The sequence below is a fragment of the Xiphophorus hellerii genome, chromosome 8 (genome assembly GCF_003331165.1).
Source record: "Xiphophorus hellerii strain 12219 chromosome 8, Xiphophorus_hellerii-4.1, whole genome shotgun sequence".
Lineage (NCBI taxonomy): Eukaryota > Metazoa > Chordata > Actinopteri > Cyprinodontiformes > Poeciliidae > Xiphophorus > Xiphophorus hellerii.
Genome location: NC_045679.1, coordinates 27260173 through 27274509, shown reverse-complemented (window position 1 = coordinate 27274509; position 14337 = coordinate 27260173). Strand labels below are relative to the sequence as shown.

At 39.7% G+C, this 14337-nt stretch overlaps 2 protein-coding genes across 2 annotated transcripts in view; one reads left to right on the top strand and one right to left on the bottom strand.

Annotated features, from left to right (window-relative positions):
- hapln1b (hyaluronan and proteoglycan link protein 1b) overlaps positions 1 to 1902 on the bottom strand; it is a 28076-nt gene extending 26174 nt beyond the window's left edge. Inside the window, exon 1 of the mRNA XM_032570479.1 lies at positions 1597 to 1902. The gene's annotated coding sequence lies outside the window, so the exon portion shown is untranslated. The remainder of the gene's footprint in view (positions 1 to 1596) is intronic.
- Positions 1903 to 9439: 7537 nt separating this feature from the next.
- Positions 9440 to 13504, top strand: cetn3 (centrin 3). Its single transcript, XM_032570497.1, has 5 exons — positions 9440 to 9589; positions 10572 to 10707; positions 11571 to 11685; positions 12427 to 12618; positions 12701 to 13504. Exons 1-5 carry the CDS (start codon positions 9573 to 9575, stop codon positions 12742 to 12744), a joined length of 504 nt encoding a protein of 167 aa, XP_032426388.1. The 5' UTR covers positions 9440 to 9572; the 3' UTR covers positions 12745 to 13504.
- Positions 13505 to 14337: the final 833 nt, after the last annotated feature.

The following is a 14337-nucleotide window of genomic DNA, read 5'->3' as shown; positions in this document are numbered from 1 at the left end:
AACCCATCTGTTCCATCAGGTTGTCTAACCACATTAAGCCGAAGGCGACAACAGGGACTGTAAATGGATGCAGTAAGTTGCTCTGAACCCAATCATTCAAAAATGCCTTGATCGAGACCCAAAGGCCAAACTTGTGACCATGTTGGGACACCACAATGATGTAAAGATCCTGTTCCTAAATAAAATAATCTACACCACAAACCTACACAGTTTTCCTTTTAGGTTATAAATTTTATGTGGTCTGACTGCTAAAAGATAAAGTAATCTAGTAGAAGAGTTGATGTTAGTTTATTGCAGTTCCTCTGAGTTCAGCTCTCAGAAAGCTACATGTCCAGCAGCAACCACAGAACTTGACATTTAAGATCTTTGTTTTTACATTTTTACAACTCGATTGAACAAATTTGTCCGAACACCACCTTACTCAACGCAGCAATCATTATACTGTAAATCAACACACAATGCGAATTGTTGCTGCTCTACACTGCGCATCATCAGTAAGAAACAACAGAAAAAACTTCTGGTTCGCTCCCGCTGGTTTCTAAAGAATTTTGCGAACCTATCAGTCCTTTTCTACAATACAAACAACCCACTGAAATCTCCTGGACCTGGAGATAACACAACCCCCCTCTGCAGGATCCTTGGGGCGTAAAATTATCTATGATTCTCTGGTGCTTCCTGCAGAGGTTCCTGTTCTCAGGGAAAACACTCTAACAAAGAAAACACACCTCTGAATACTTTCGATGGTGCATGTACGCAACGTTAACCATCCAAGTGGGAAAAAAAACTCGTGTAGTGTCGATTTTATTTGCATTTAATTTTACTGCCATGGCTGGAAGTTGTAGAAAATGAATCAGAAACACTCTCTACTGCGCTGTCATTCAGAGAAAGGACAATGCACAATGCCTTGGTCCCACAGACGTATTCTCCTGAGTCCGCCCCTGCATGCTCACAGCGCAGCAAGGTGATGGAAACATCCAGATAAGTGGCTCCTTGTGAATAAGACTCAGCTAAAGCAAACAGAACAGCTCATCTTGTTTCGAGCACCAACACTTCCAACAAGAAGTCAAACAAACACTCAAGACGTTCCAGACTTCTGAGAAATTCTCTTATTTACCTCATCTGAAGATTAATAGGGAAAAAAAACAGGCAAAGAACATTACGGTTTGAAACTCTTTGATATACTTTGGTAGGAGTTTATGTTTGTTTCAATCAACAGAAATGGACATTTTGAATCAGAGTGTGTAATACACAATGAATATTGGCAGCTGACGCTTTAAATAAATTAATTGACTGATTAACCACGTGGTTTATGTACAAATCGAACATGTTAATGTAAACTAACAGCTTCCTGTCATCTTTAATACCAAACATATTTTATAATTAACTTTATAATGACAAGGTCACAGAATATTACTTAATAAAAAAAGTACGTTCAGCTAGACCGTCTTTCTTAAAAACACAGCAGTGCACCTTATATTTATAATACAAATTCTGTTCATGATGTTACATTTTGCGTACATCCGTCATCACACCGATGCTTTTCTGGCGCATCTCATTTTGTTGTAATAATCAGAGTAATAAAGAGGAGCACTTCACCTGGACTTTTGCGCTGTGTTGCGGCTCAGGTCAAAACTCTCCGGCGGTCAGAAGGAGCACTGGGGGCGCAGGACGACTGCGCCCGGTGAGGGCAGGAAAACCAGGCGGTGCGGATATTTCCTGTCCAATTGCGGCTCCGCTGTGTGATGGCACAGCGGCGCGCGCTCCTTCTGGTGTGTGTGTGTGTTGAGTCGCCTGCGCTGCGCGTGCAGGTGAGAGCGACACCTCCCTTTGATTTCTCTGGAAATCTACATCCACGCGCTCAGAGGTGCGTTTCCAGGCTCTTGGTTGTTGTGTTGTGACACTTTTCAACCAACAAGGGAGGCGCCCCTAATGTTGCTCAATGTGCTGTTAACTTGATTTAGAGACCCCACCACCACCGCCCTCCTCCCGCAAAAGTCCTTGTGTCAACAGTGCTCCCCACTCCGTTAAACATTTTCATTTCAAGAATATACATCAGCTTCAAAACGTCAAATTAAAGCTGCAGTATGTGATTTTTATTATCATTATTTTAACTGTCACTAAAGCTGCTCGTCCATTGCTAATATTGTCTAAATTGGAATTACAAAAATTAATTTGCTAAAGTTAAAAAAAGAACACTTGTTTTGTTGGGGGTTTTTTTGGTACAGGTGGTCAGGTAATGAAAGAGGGGGAAGACGGCAAAGGTCATCGAGGCCGGACTCGAACTTGTGACCACTTGTGACCACACACAAGGACTAATGTGTGTAGGGCTACACACATTAGTGTCTGTGTAGTTCAGACTCTTCCACCGCCTCCTCCGTATTTCGTCTAAATCAATACAGTATTTATTTAACGTTCATTATTGTACCCAGAAGCCTGAGTACCAGAGAACACACAGTCTGTAGGCAGAAAGACGGCAGATTTGAATTGAAGATCTTCTTGCTGTAAACAGCAGTGCTGCCAACTGCAAGACCAAGCAGCCAAATCTGTAGTCAATGAAAACTTTACCTGGGTTTGATTATTTTACATTATAAAATCATTTTTGAAGCAGACGGTAATTTCAGTCGTTAGTGTTTCACTATTTACATCAAGTTTATTCCTGCCATTTGGAGCCCCATCAGCAGGGTCTTGTGACAGAAATGCTAGTGAACACCATGTCGACCAGTGACATGTTCTGTTGTTCGGCCCAGTCATAAAGTTCCACATTTGTGTAACTTTCTGTACACACTACGGGTTTACCTCGCCAAATGGAGAGGCAGGGCACAGTCTGGAGACATGTTCATTTATACAAGCTAATTTTATTCACTTTTTCTTTACAATTCAGTTGTGTTTGTACGTCTTGCAGCAGTGTCCTGTCCAGCAGTTGGCTTCGTAGGTAACACCAAGAACCGGCTCTACACTTCACCTCAGTTCCTTTCCGTGTACGACTCCATCAGTATGGGACTGATTTAGATGGGTCCCAGATTGAGCCCATCTGTGGTTTATGTGCGAGTCCTGTCATTAGGCTGATGAGGAACAGTTCCTGGGTGTCTCCTTACAGATAAACCACATGATGTGGGCAATATTTCACAGCAGTCACATCCAGGAATCTCCCCAAAGCATCTGATGACAGTGACACACTAATAGCTGGTACTTGAGTGTGATGTTCACCAACAATCCCAGCAGCGGAGAATGCCGTACTTGTGTGTTTGTTGTGTGTTTAAGATATGACGATGACAGGGGAGTTGAAAGGAAGATGAATGTTTTTAAAGACAAAGGAGAGCTATGAGGCTCAAGTACCTGTAAATAGCTATTGTGCTTCACGATAAGAGCACAATGAAGCACACATAGGAAATAGGTATTTAAACTCAACTTTACAGCGTCATTTTCTTTGAGGAGAAAGAAATAAACTTTATGTCAAAAACAGTTAAACACTTTGAGAGAAAAGTACAATTGGGATATAATTTGGTCCACATCCAGACCAGCCAAGGTTATTTTAGCAGTTTGAGTGACAAGAAACTGGAACCTTTGGGAGTCAGGACAAAGTACTGACTGTCCCAGTTTTTCTAGTGTTTCTTAAGAACTGACTTATTTTATACACAATGTGCAAATGACAGGAAGAAATTACAAAATATTAACAATCATGAATGTGATTGAAGCAGCTACAGTTTCTGACAATCAGTCAAAAGAGTGACCTGGAAACAGAGAATGTCTCTCGCTTGTTTTACACTACCAGCACTCGTTGGTGCTGACTTTGGGTTTGCATGAAGCCAAGTTGTTATATTATACAAGCGGTCATCACATGGGGCCTACTCTTCATAGCAGGGTTTCCTCACACGCCTACTGGTTCCAACATGCAATCTGACTTTCACCTACACCGACTGGTTCTTCTCTGATGTCATTCCAGGCGGTGTCCTCGCTGGGGAGTTGACTTGTGAAAGGCCAAGGTGGCTAGTGTCTCATTCACCATACTGCAAAACTTTCTTGTGAAATGTCAATAGCGTAAGGTGGATCTTTTTCTGAATAGGTAATAAAGACCTCACACATGCTTTTTTATGGACAATTACTGGCTCTAATTTCCGTAGACCAGAATGAAAGCAGGAGTACCTCCAGATGCCGTGAGAGCTATAAAACTCTTTCAAGGTCTGAAAGCAACCGTGGAAAACGTTACTGACCAAATAAGAAACAAGACATGGAACCATTTGGATATTTCACTAAAAGCTTGGTTGATTGGTACATTCCTTTGATTTTAAGGCACCAGTTTGTATTCGACATATAAGGAAAGAAGATGTGAGTGTCTGAAGTTCTGTGACACTATAATAGACTCAGACTTTACTGTTTATAACACTTTACACAATGAGTTATAAATGAGTATTAAATAAACCACATAGGAATTCATACAAAATCTAGTAAAAAAACAAACAAGCATATTTTTGATTCATTTAATGTGGGTTAAACCAAACCCGTTCCCTGTTTACACGTCATCCTGCCACTGAAGCTGCAACAGCACTCTCTCACATGTGCAGAGGGACGTCAGACAGGGGGGCTTTGTGCTGGTTCAGGGTGGAGTTCAGTGGAATTTGGTTAAAAAGACATGAGCGAACACAAACACTGTGACTTCAACAAGCTGTAGCCCCACCTAAACCCACCTTAATTGCTCCTAGTAGCCATTCACAATTCATGATGTGAAAGAGCCCAGTGAACATGAAGTATTTCATGGTTTCTATGTGTGTCTTATTTCCTCCTTTGTCAGCCATTTAACTGGGTGCTCTGCTCTGGACTGTGATTAAATCTCCAAAAATTACAATATTGTGAAAAGTTCGAAGGTTTTTGTTACGTATTTTGGAAAATAAAAGTCAAATATCATATAGAATCATTACACTGAGTGAAATATTTAAACCCTTCATTTTTTTTGTAATTTAGGTGATTTTGGTTTATACAGTATAAACCCCCCCCACACACACAGTGCAATACTGAAATTCACCACTGTTAATGTATTTCACTGTTTCATGCTGTCAAATGAATATTTGTGGTGCGAAAAAGACACCCTTGAAAGACACCACAGAAAGATCATTTTATCATTGCAAAACTTCACTTCTACACGTCTGTCATCAGAACCTTCAGCCCCTTGGTGAACACATATCAAACTGATGTGCCAGTGATCCCATTCCTTATGAACGATTAGGCAGAATTGATTATGGTAATTTTCTTCTGCTACTGGGCATTGTTTTATTTCTCATTTTATGCATACATTCATGATATGACAGTTATATCATGTTGACAAAAATCTGAGAGAAGAAAGCAGTTTTGACATAATTTACAGGTAATGTGTTTATAATTGTGCAGGTTACATTTTTAGCTTTTCTGCTCTCTGTGTATTCTGAGGGAAGTCGTTCAGGACATCAGTCAACTTCAGTTGGCCAGATTGGATGTTGGTGACAAAAATATCTGGGTCCACCGTAAAGAAGTAAACATTGGCTTGGGTGCAGAATCAACTCTGAAGGTAGTTCATCAAGTAATTGTTCAAATTTGACCAGGATCCAGAAAACAGATTTACTTGCTGTTACATGGATCACTCTTGGCCTGGTGGTCAGACCACTTACCATTTATTCTCATCCCTGTCAGGAACTCCAAAGACAGAAAAAGATAGGAGATCTCTCAGCCTTAGCGTTTACGAGGGACTGCATCAAGTTGACATTGATTATCCTTCTGAAAGTGCAGGACAAGAGCCCTTTAAAGTATCCCACAGTGAGGCAGCTGACCTGTTTGGACCCTAGAAAGATGTTCTCTAATCCAGAATGGTGCCAGGGCAAGATGAGAAATCCTGTGCAGAGGTTTCTGCACGATAAGCAGTTGTCAGGAGGTGTCTCAGCCGGTATGAAAGAATAGAACAGTTTAAGTTTTCTTTCCTCATTCATTACAATATCTGTCTCTAAATGTTAAATAAGCTAGGAGTGACGTAAATGCCATCATAACAAGTGTTAGATATCCAGAAAACACATTATCAGCATGAATTTGCCTTGTTCAGTCTAGTACTTAGGCTGACTAGAAAATAAAGTGTTTGCATTGTTTTTATTAATTTGGCTTGTCTTGTACTGTTTCTTGCGGGTGGCGTGATTACACAACAGTTTTCCAATTTCTTATCCGTTGAGGCTAGAAATGAGACCTTCCACTCCTACTGTCATGAAACGTGGTGAGAGTTGGTGAGGCAGACGCTGTAGACCCAGGTAAGATGAAAACGAATGATGATTTTAATGGTAAATAAATCCAGGAACAAGCAGCAGGCACAAGGAAACACTGACCAGGACAAGACTGAACATTGACGACGACAAACTAGACTCTACATTGACGAATAATTGACGAGGACCCGACGAGGCACAAGGAACACAGGTGGAGTTAAATACATGGGAGGGTAACGACAGAACGAGACACACCTGGGAACAATCAAGGGGAGGACAGGACAACGAAGAGACGCAAGGACACAAAAAACTCTAAATGAACACAGAAAACACAGATCCTGACACCTACCAGCCATCTCATACAGCTGATGTCTTCCTCCATCGGGCTTTCCAGAGCAAATGCTACGCTGAGTTATGGGAGTTTTGTAAGAAGCTTCTTCTCTTATTGCATGGCCAGGCAACAGTGCAGAGAGGCTTCTCAATAAACAAAGAGGTTGAAATGTGCAACATGCAAGAAGAAACGATCATCATCCAGTGAATTGTGTTTATTGTGAAGTTGGACTTAAATTTAATTTCAGTTGGTATTTAAAAAGTCTTAAATTTAACTTGCCGTAAGCTGTAGGAACCCTGAGTTGTGTCATGTCCTCCTATTAAAACCATGTTATGCTTGTGAGGTTGATTTATTTCAGCCACAGTGTAATGATGCTACACTCGCTGATGATGGGATTGCACAGCCAAGTATGTCCAGTTGGGCATCACCATGTGTTCTGGTCCTTAAATCTGACAATGCCCCTTGTTTTTGCTCAGATTTTTGCAAACGTAATGCTGTGACAAAACCATACTGTTTCCTGTTGCCAAGAATGGATGATTGCGTTGACCAGGTGGGTTCTTCTAACTTTGTCAGTAAATTTGGCCAGGTGGCATTAACAAAGCGTGCATGCGAGGTGTCTGCTTTTGTTGCCTCTACAGACTTGTATTCTTATACAGTAATGCCGTTTGGCCTAACAAATGGCAATCTTTGAAATGTCAAAGATTAATTGACATTTCAAAGATTAATGAACAGAGAGGCTGGTGACATGACTGGTTGTGCGGTCTACTTGGATGACGTGGTGGTGAGTTCCGACACATGGGAAGAGCACATGGAGCGCATCCGGGACCTTTTCACTAGTTTGGCAATGTTGACAGTCCATCTTTCCAAATGAGAGTTTGGAAGGGCGGCTGCTAACCTATTTAGGTCGTGTGGTTGGCCAAGGTGAGGTCTGCATTGTTGCATTGAAGGTTCAGGCAGCACAGCAGTTTCCTGTTCCACGTATGAAGGAGAAGCTTATGTGTTTTCTTGGGCTGGTGGGATATTAAAGATGTTTTTGTCAAAACTTCTCATCAGTGATGGTGACTTTAACAAATTTGCTGCGTAAAGATTTAAAGTTTGAGTGTATCTCCCCTTTGTCAACAGGCTTTTGAGCATGTGAAAATGCTCCTCTGTGCTGCTCCTGTGTTAGTTGCACCACATCTTAAACACCCGTTTCAGCTTCACGTGGACGCCAGCCATGTTGGCTCTGAAGCTGTTCTTACATATATGGATGAGCTGGGTATTGGCAGGCCGGTGAGCTATTTTTCAAAAAAGTTCAGTAAGCATCAGTTAAACTACTTTGTGATGGAGAAGGAGATGTTTGCTTTGATCCTAGCCCTGAAATATTTCAATGGTTATTTAAGTGCAGCAGAAGTAAAGCACTTGGTGTTTTTTGAAAAAGGTCTTCTCTTGTTTGCCCCCCCTCCTGTTCTCCCTCCCTTCAGCTCACCTCCATTACAACCACACGTACCGGCTTATATGCATGTACATAACACGAGCTGAATATAGAACGCTCTGTTTTGCACCACATGTGTGCAGGGGTCATGCTCTCATGTGGCTTTCTAAGAAAGCAGCCTCTGTACAGCTTACAGATGCTGGAGAAGGTAAATATGTCCTCCAATTCCCCCAGAAGTACCCCCCTACTAGTAGATGGACTTAGCCTAGAGAGGAGGCATGAAAGAGGAGCTCTGTTAGAGAGGCAGAGGTCGGATCGATAGGAGAGCTGATTAAAGATCAAAACCAGGCCTAGACTGAGCCTCTGGAGTTTACTTTTAATAAGCAGCAGCTTTTTTTTCTCCTTTCATCCCGCATTATCTCAGAGAAAGAAATAGCTGTCATTGTCATTTGTTATTTCACAGAAGAGAAAGGGATTCCGACATCATTGTTCCTGAAATAACAAAGTCTCCTGACTTCACTAACATAAAGATCACCATTTTGTGTCTAAATGTTTGGATTGTAAGCAGAGACGCATTCAGGAGGATGTGGGGCCCCAGGCTCGAGTAAGTTAGACATATTAAACGTTCTCTACACATGCAATCTGCAATATAGTTCAGGATGTATCAACTGCAGATTGCTATGCCTTGTTCAAATGAAAAATAATGAAACAATCTTTGTATTTGTCTGTTTTAAAAGTTTCTGTTGAAACATGGCGTGACATTTCTGGTGCCATGTTTATACATGGCCTTCAGTCACACAAAGATAAAAAAAACTGAAAGGTTTAAATAACAGTGAAAGGCATGTCTGTGATGATGCTGAAAAAAACACCAAAACGATTGCCGTTGTTATGCCTGATGTGCTCAAGGTTTATGTTTGTGTGACATCATTGGTTTCAGATAGTCGTGAATTGGTCAATTCCAAACTACAATAAATTAAAACACTTAATAGTGTTTTAATTTGTTGCATTGTATATATATATATATATATATATATATATATATATATATATATATATATATATGTAAGCATATATATATATGCTTTATATAAGCGTATATAAAGCTTATATGCTTTAATCCTGAACAGTGTTTGAAGACATCCACTTATTTATAAATACAAAATTATTGAACCCAGGGCTTCTGCCATGCAAGCCTGTGCTGATGTCCACTTCTGATTCTAGACATGAAGATAATCAAACACTGAATCACGAAAGAGGAAAATACAATCTTACATGTTATATTATGTAAGTATAACCATCATTTTTCTCCTGGACTAGGCTGGACTCCACTCTTTATTGTAGGTTCAATGGAATATATGGAATGTCATAAAGAACTGCAGTGAACGGGTAAATCAGAAGATGGGGCTAATGGTACTAAAAGGGCGCAACAGGGGCAAGAAGAAGAAGGACAAAGCAATCAGGAAGCGCCTAGCTGCTGCCTAGCAACCAGCGACCAATGCGATTCGTGAACGTGAGCGCGGATAAAGCGATTTATTGTTGTGTTGATTAGAGCAGCGCTAACTGTGTGTTGCACTGTGAAGTTCTGTTTTTAGACATTGAAACAAAAACCAGAATGAGTCTGTCTGTAAGGTAAGCTGCTGTTCCCCCGCTACTCCTGCTCTCTACCAGAGCACAGTCACTTTCAAGGCGATAAACTTGCTTGGTCCGACCGGGTTAGCAGTTAGCATTTTGGCATCGCTCTCTGCCGAGGTTTGTTTTCAGGGACGGTGCAGCTGGGATCGGATCAATGTACTCAGCAGACGTGTTAGGATAGTAATCAGTTACTGCTATTCGTATTTAATCTGGTATCAGACAGTTTTAGAAAAGTAATATCTAAACCTAAATCAAAACAGCATGCTTACTTTGAGAATTCTTAGGGACTATAAAAATAAAAAAAACACCCAGATGTTTTTATTTAATATTTTTTAGAACTGAGGAGAGTTTAAATTTAAACAGAACCATAGAATAACTTATTTATGTGCGTCACAATACACCTCGAACAGAACTCGATTCTTAGTTTAGAACTAATTAAAACCTGATAATTCAGTTCAGTAAAAATAGTACATAAGATAAATAAAATGATTTTTAATAAAAATGTTATCTTATGATCTACAATGTCAAGAGAAAGATACTTGACTTTGACCATTGTCCAGCGAGTGGTTATTGACACAAAGCCACAAATGAGGCTGACTGTGTCCAAACATATTCACGGAAGGTTCAGTGGGAGGAAAAAGTGTAGTTGGAAAATGGAAATATAATTTTATTATGTGAGAAAATAAAATCTTAATTCATCCTAATCTGTTGTGATCATGGAAATTCCTTGGAGACAGATACATGTCATTAAAAATGGCAATAACAAAGATAACATCATAAGTGATTTTTTTTTTTTAAATGATATAATTTTAGGGTGGCTTTTGCACTTTCCTAGCTTGTACATGCCAACTACAGAGTGCAGAACTTGAATTTCTAAAGTATGTTAGTACTAATAAAGTAGTAGTAAAGATACATTTATGAAATATTCTATCATGCATTTCCTTGGGTAATCTTTGATTTATTGCATGTTTCTTAACAGAACTGAGCTCGCAGGGGACAAACCCAAACGCAAGAAGAGGAGAGAGCTCACTGAAGATCAGAAGCATGAAATTAAAGAAGCATTTGATTTATTTGACACGGACAAAGATAAAGAGATAGATTACCATGAGCTGAAGGTGAGTGAGGGGGAAAACGGTAAAAGCTGTGTCATAAAAATTGTGGAATGTGTCATGAAAGCTATGGAATATCTCACAAAATACATGGCTCTATGTCACACATGCCTCAGTTCTTATGACACATACCATGGCCTTTATGACATGCTGTGTCACAAAACATGGCATGTCAAAAAAGCCGTGGCACATGTCACAAAAGCAACTGCATGTGTCACAAAAGCCGTGTTATGTCACAAAAGTTGTTTTACAAAAGTTACAAAAGTCTTGGAATATGTCACAAAATCGGTGGCCTGTGTGACAAAACCCGTAGTATATGTCACCAAAGCCGTGGCATACTTCACAGAACACATGGTCATATGTCACAAATACCTTTGTGACACATCCCACGGCTTTTGTGACATATGAATGTCACAAAAGCTGTAGCATTTATCACAAAAGCTATGTTATGTCACAAAGACCGTGGCGTGTGCCACAGAAGTCATGGTATATGTCACAAAGCTGTGTTATTTCTAAAAACATGGTGAAAATGTGGCAGGAAGTGCCACGATTTGGGTTTGCTGTCTCTCAGGAAAAGTGTGTTTGAGGAAGACATGCTTATTAAAAGTAAACAGTATTTCACTGTATTCATAAATGTTATATTAGTAAATAAAAAAACAGATTTGATTGTTATTATAGCCTGAAATGTTAAAAAACAACTATTACACAAATTTTTAATTTCATTTTTTTGTATTAATTTGTGTAATATTTTTTGTAATGGTCATTAATACATTATTAATCCGAGCATCAACTGCTAGTACTGGCACAGCATCACATTCATGTTTCATTCAACACTTCATCTGATTAATTGTCTGAGGTGGAATCCCCAGGTGGCAATGCGATCTCTTGGGTTTGAGGTGAAGAAAGTGGACGTTCTGAAGATCCTCAAGGACTACGACCGGGAGGGCAACGGCAAGATCACATTCGAGGACTTCAACGAAGTGGGTAAGGTGACGGGAGCAACTGCGCTGACAGTAGCTGCGTTTCCATTAAAAATAAAATTGCGCAAATTGAAATTCCCAATGTTTGAACAATCTCATTTTTCGCGATAAAAAGCTTTTCGAGAAAAACAGCCATATCAGAATAGATTTATTTTGTAAAACTGCTATGGAAACACTTTTTTTTTTTTTTTTTTTGCATCAAACGAATCACATGATCAGCAGCCAGATGTTACTACTGGTTAAAATAACAAAGAAAAAGACAGGAAGTAGTCGGAGGATGAAGGTTTGTGTTTTTGTTTTTTTCCGACAACCTGCAGCCGGCTCCACCAGAGCTCTCACAGTATTACATAGTTTATAAAAGGTTGTGTGTCATTCCAACGTGTTGAATCCATCACAGACTACAATTTCCCCAAAATGGCGTATATGTAGCCGCTCCCAAGTAGGCGGGGCTTGTCACTCCCAACTCCTGAATAAGACGCCAACATTTGTAATGGCTGATGGAAGAGCGCTAGCCCCATGGCTGAATTATGAATATATCTCATGGTTTTTAATGACTTATTCACGTGTGATTTTAATTTAAATTTCTTTTTCAATGGGAACACAGCAATTGCAAAATGGTGGTGTTGTTTTTTTTCTCCCCAACATCAGCAGGATATATACAAAGACTTACGCCCATTTGGAATGAAAATGCAGCTACAGAAAGGCTTCAGCGACTAGTTTAAACGCGTTCTGTCGCCGTCCACAGTGACCGACCGCATCCTGGAGCGGGACCCCAAGGAGGAGATCATGAAGGCGTTCAGGCTCTTTGACGACGATGAGTCGGGGAAGATCAGCCTGAGGAACCTGAGACGAGTCGCTCGGGAACTCGGTGAGAACATCAGCGACGAGGAGCTGCGCAGCATGATCGACGAGTTCGACACCGACGGAGACGGAGAGAGTACGTCAGACTCCGGTTTTCCTACATTCTCAGCTGATTTGACAAACAGGAAAGTGTTGATGAGCTGACTTTACTTTTTCAGTCAACCAGGAGGAGTTCCTCGCCATTATGACCGGAGACTCCTGAGGAATCACTGACTGACAGAAGCTAAATGACATCCAGCTTTTCCTTTGTGGCTCTGAAGTGAACTGGACTCATTCATTGACCTGGAATCTTTTTTTTAATTTATTTTATTTTAGTTTTGATTTAGTTTTATTTATTACCTGGCAGTGGTGGCGGTGAAGATCAGTTACTCCTGCATATGCATGACGCTGCTTTCTCATCTGGACTGATCTTCGTTTTTATCACACTTGGTTCAAAATAAAATGATATAAAGAGGGAAGTGTTAAGATCTGTGGGTTTGTTGTTTCCTCTGACTTGGAAAAGGTTAGTTAAAAAGTCAGCAGATCATTTCTAAAAGCGGCTGCATTTCATATTTTACAGTTACTGCTTATATTTGTCAGGAACATGTAAGTGTTTGGATTTGCTATTTATTTTGTTACACAATAAGTTTTTGTGACATTTTCTTTATTAAGACCTGACTCTTACTAAACTCCTGCTTGCTTTGCAAATGTGCTCTGCTTCATATTTAAAACCAGAAATCCTGCTAGTGAGCCGGAAATGATTGACTGATTAATGTTGGAAAATTACCCATAACTCCCTGCAGTTTTCCACTAGCCTGTAAGATTTGAATTTGTCCGGTTATCGTCTGTTGAGTTTTATCTTTTTCCTTCCTGTTTAAATGTTCTCATCCGCATTTCAGTGAGAAGTTCCATTTTCCGACAATGTTTTTTACACTCAAACATTTCAACAAAAAAATAAAAGACAACCCAGATGTGGGAAAAAATTTTAAATTTATTTTATATCACCACCTAGTGATCACACGATGTACAGTATATAAATCTTTCCCTCACAAGGCGAGTGTGATGAAAATTCAACAACTATCAAGTATCTGCCAAAACCTTAGAGTATTAAACTGTACATACAGTAAAACCCACAAGTCTTCACACCCCTGCTGGGTTTAGATTTTCTTTGAACTGTGAGGTTGGACAAATTTCCCCAATACAACAATGGGGGGAAAAAAAAATACATTTTTGACAAAAATTTCAGAAATTTCGAGATTAATCTCAGAAAATTTCTAGAAAGACAGTATTAATGTCTGAGTTTCAAAAGTCAGAACTTTTTCAGTTTTGAAACTCAGAACATTTGAAAAGTTGAAAATGTTCACCATTTGAAACAGAAATGTCTTTTTTTCTAGAAAATTTCTGAGTTTAATTTGAAAATGTATGTTCTTTGTACTCCTCCTCTTGTTCCCCTATCTACAAGGGTTCAAACACATCATCGTACTCCAAAGCTGTGATAGCAATTTACAAAGTATCATATTTAAAACTAAATCTTAATGACGTGTAAAAATATCCTTGTTGGTATTACAGCAATAAAAACATTGTATTGTATTTTGCAAAAGTGGCTTAAGTTGCCAGATTCTCGAGCTAATGTTGGTAAAACATTCTTTTTAGAAGTTAGAAACTCTTTTCTCATTTTTGTTAATGAAATCTTATTTTTTAAATTTTACTGTCATATAAAGCAGCAGCCAGTAAAAGTGAATATGTTGGATGCAGAGTCATGTGGCCCACCATCCACTGAGCGCTCCACCTGAATACAGTGCTGCTGTTGGTATGG

Bases quoted from the DNA above. Each gene is read 5' to 3' on its own strand.
- cetn3 (XM_032570497.1), top strand. The intron at 11,686-12,426 runs GTAAGGTGACGG...CGCCGTCCACAG, and splicing joins CGAGGACTTCAACGAAGTGG to TGACCGACCGCATCCTGGAG. The intron at 12,619-12,700 runs GTACGTCAGACT...TTACTTTTTCAG, and splicing joins CACCGACGGAGACGGAGAGA to TCAACCAGGAGGAGTTCCTC.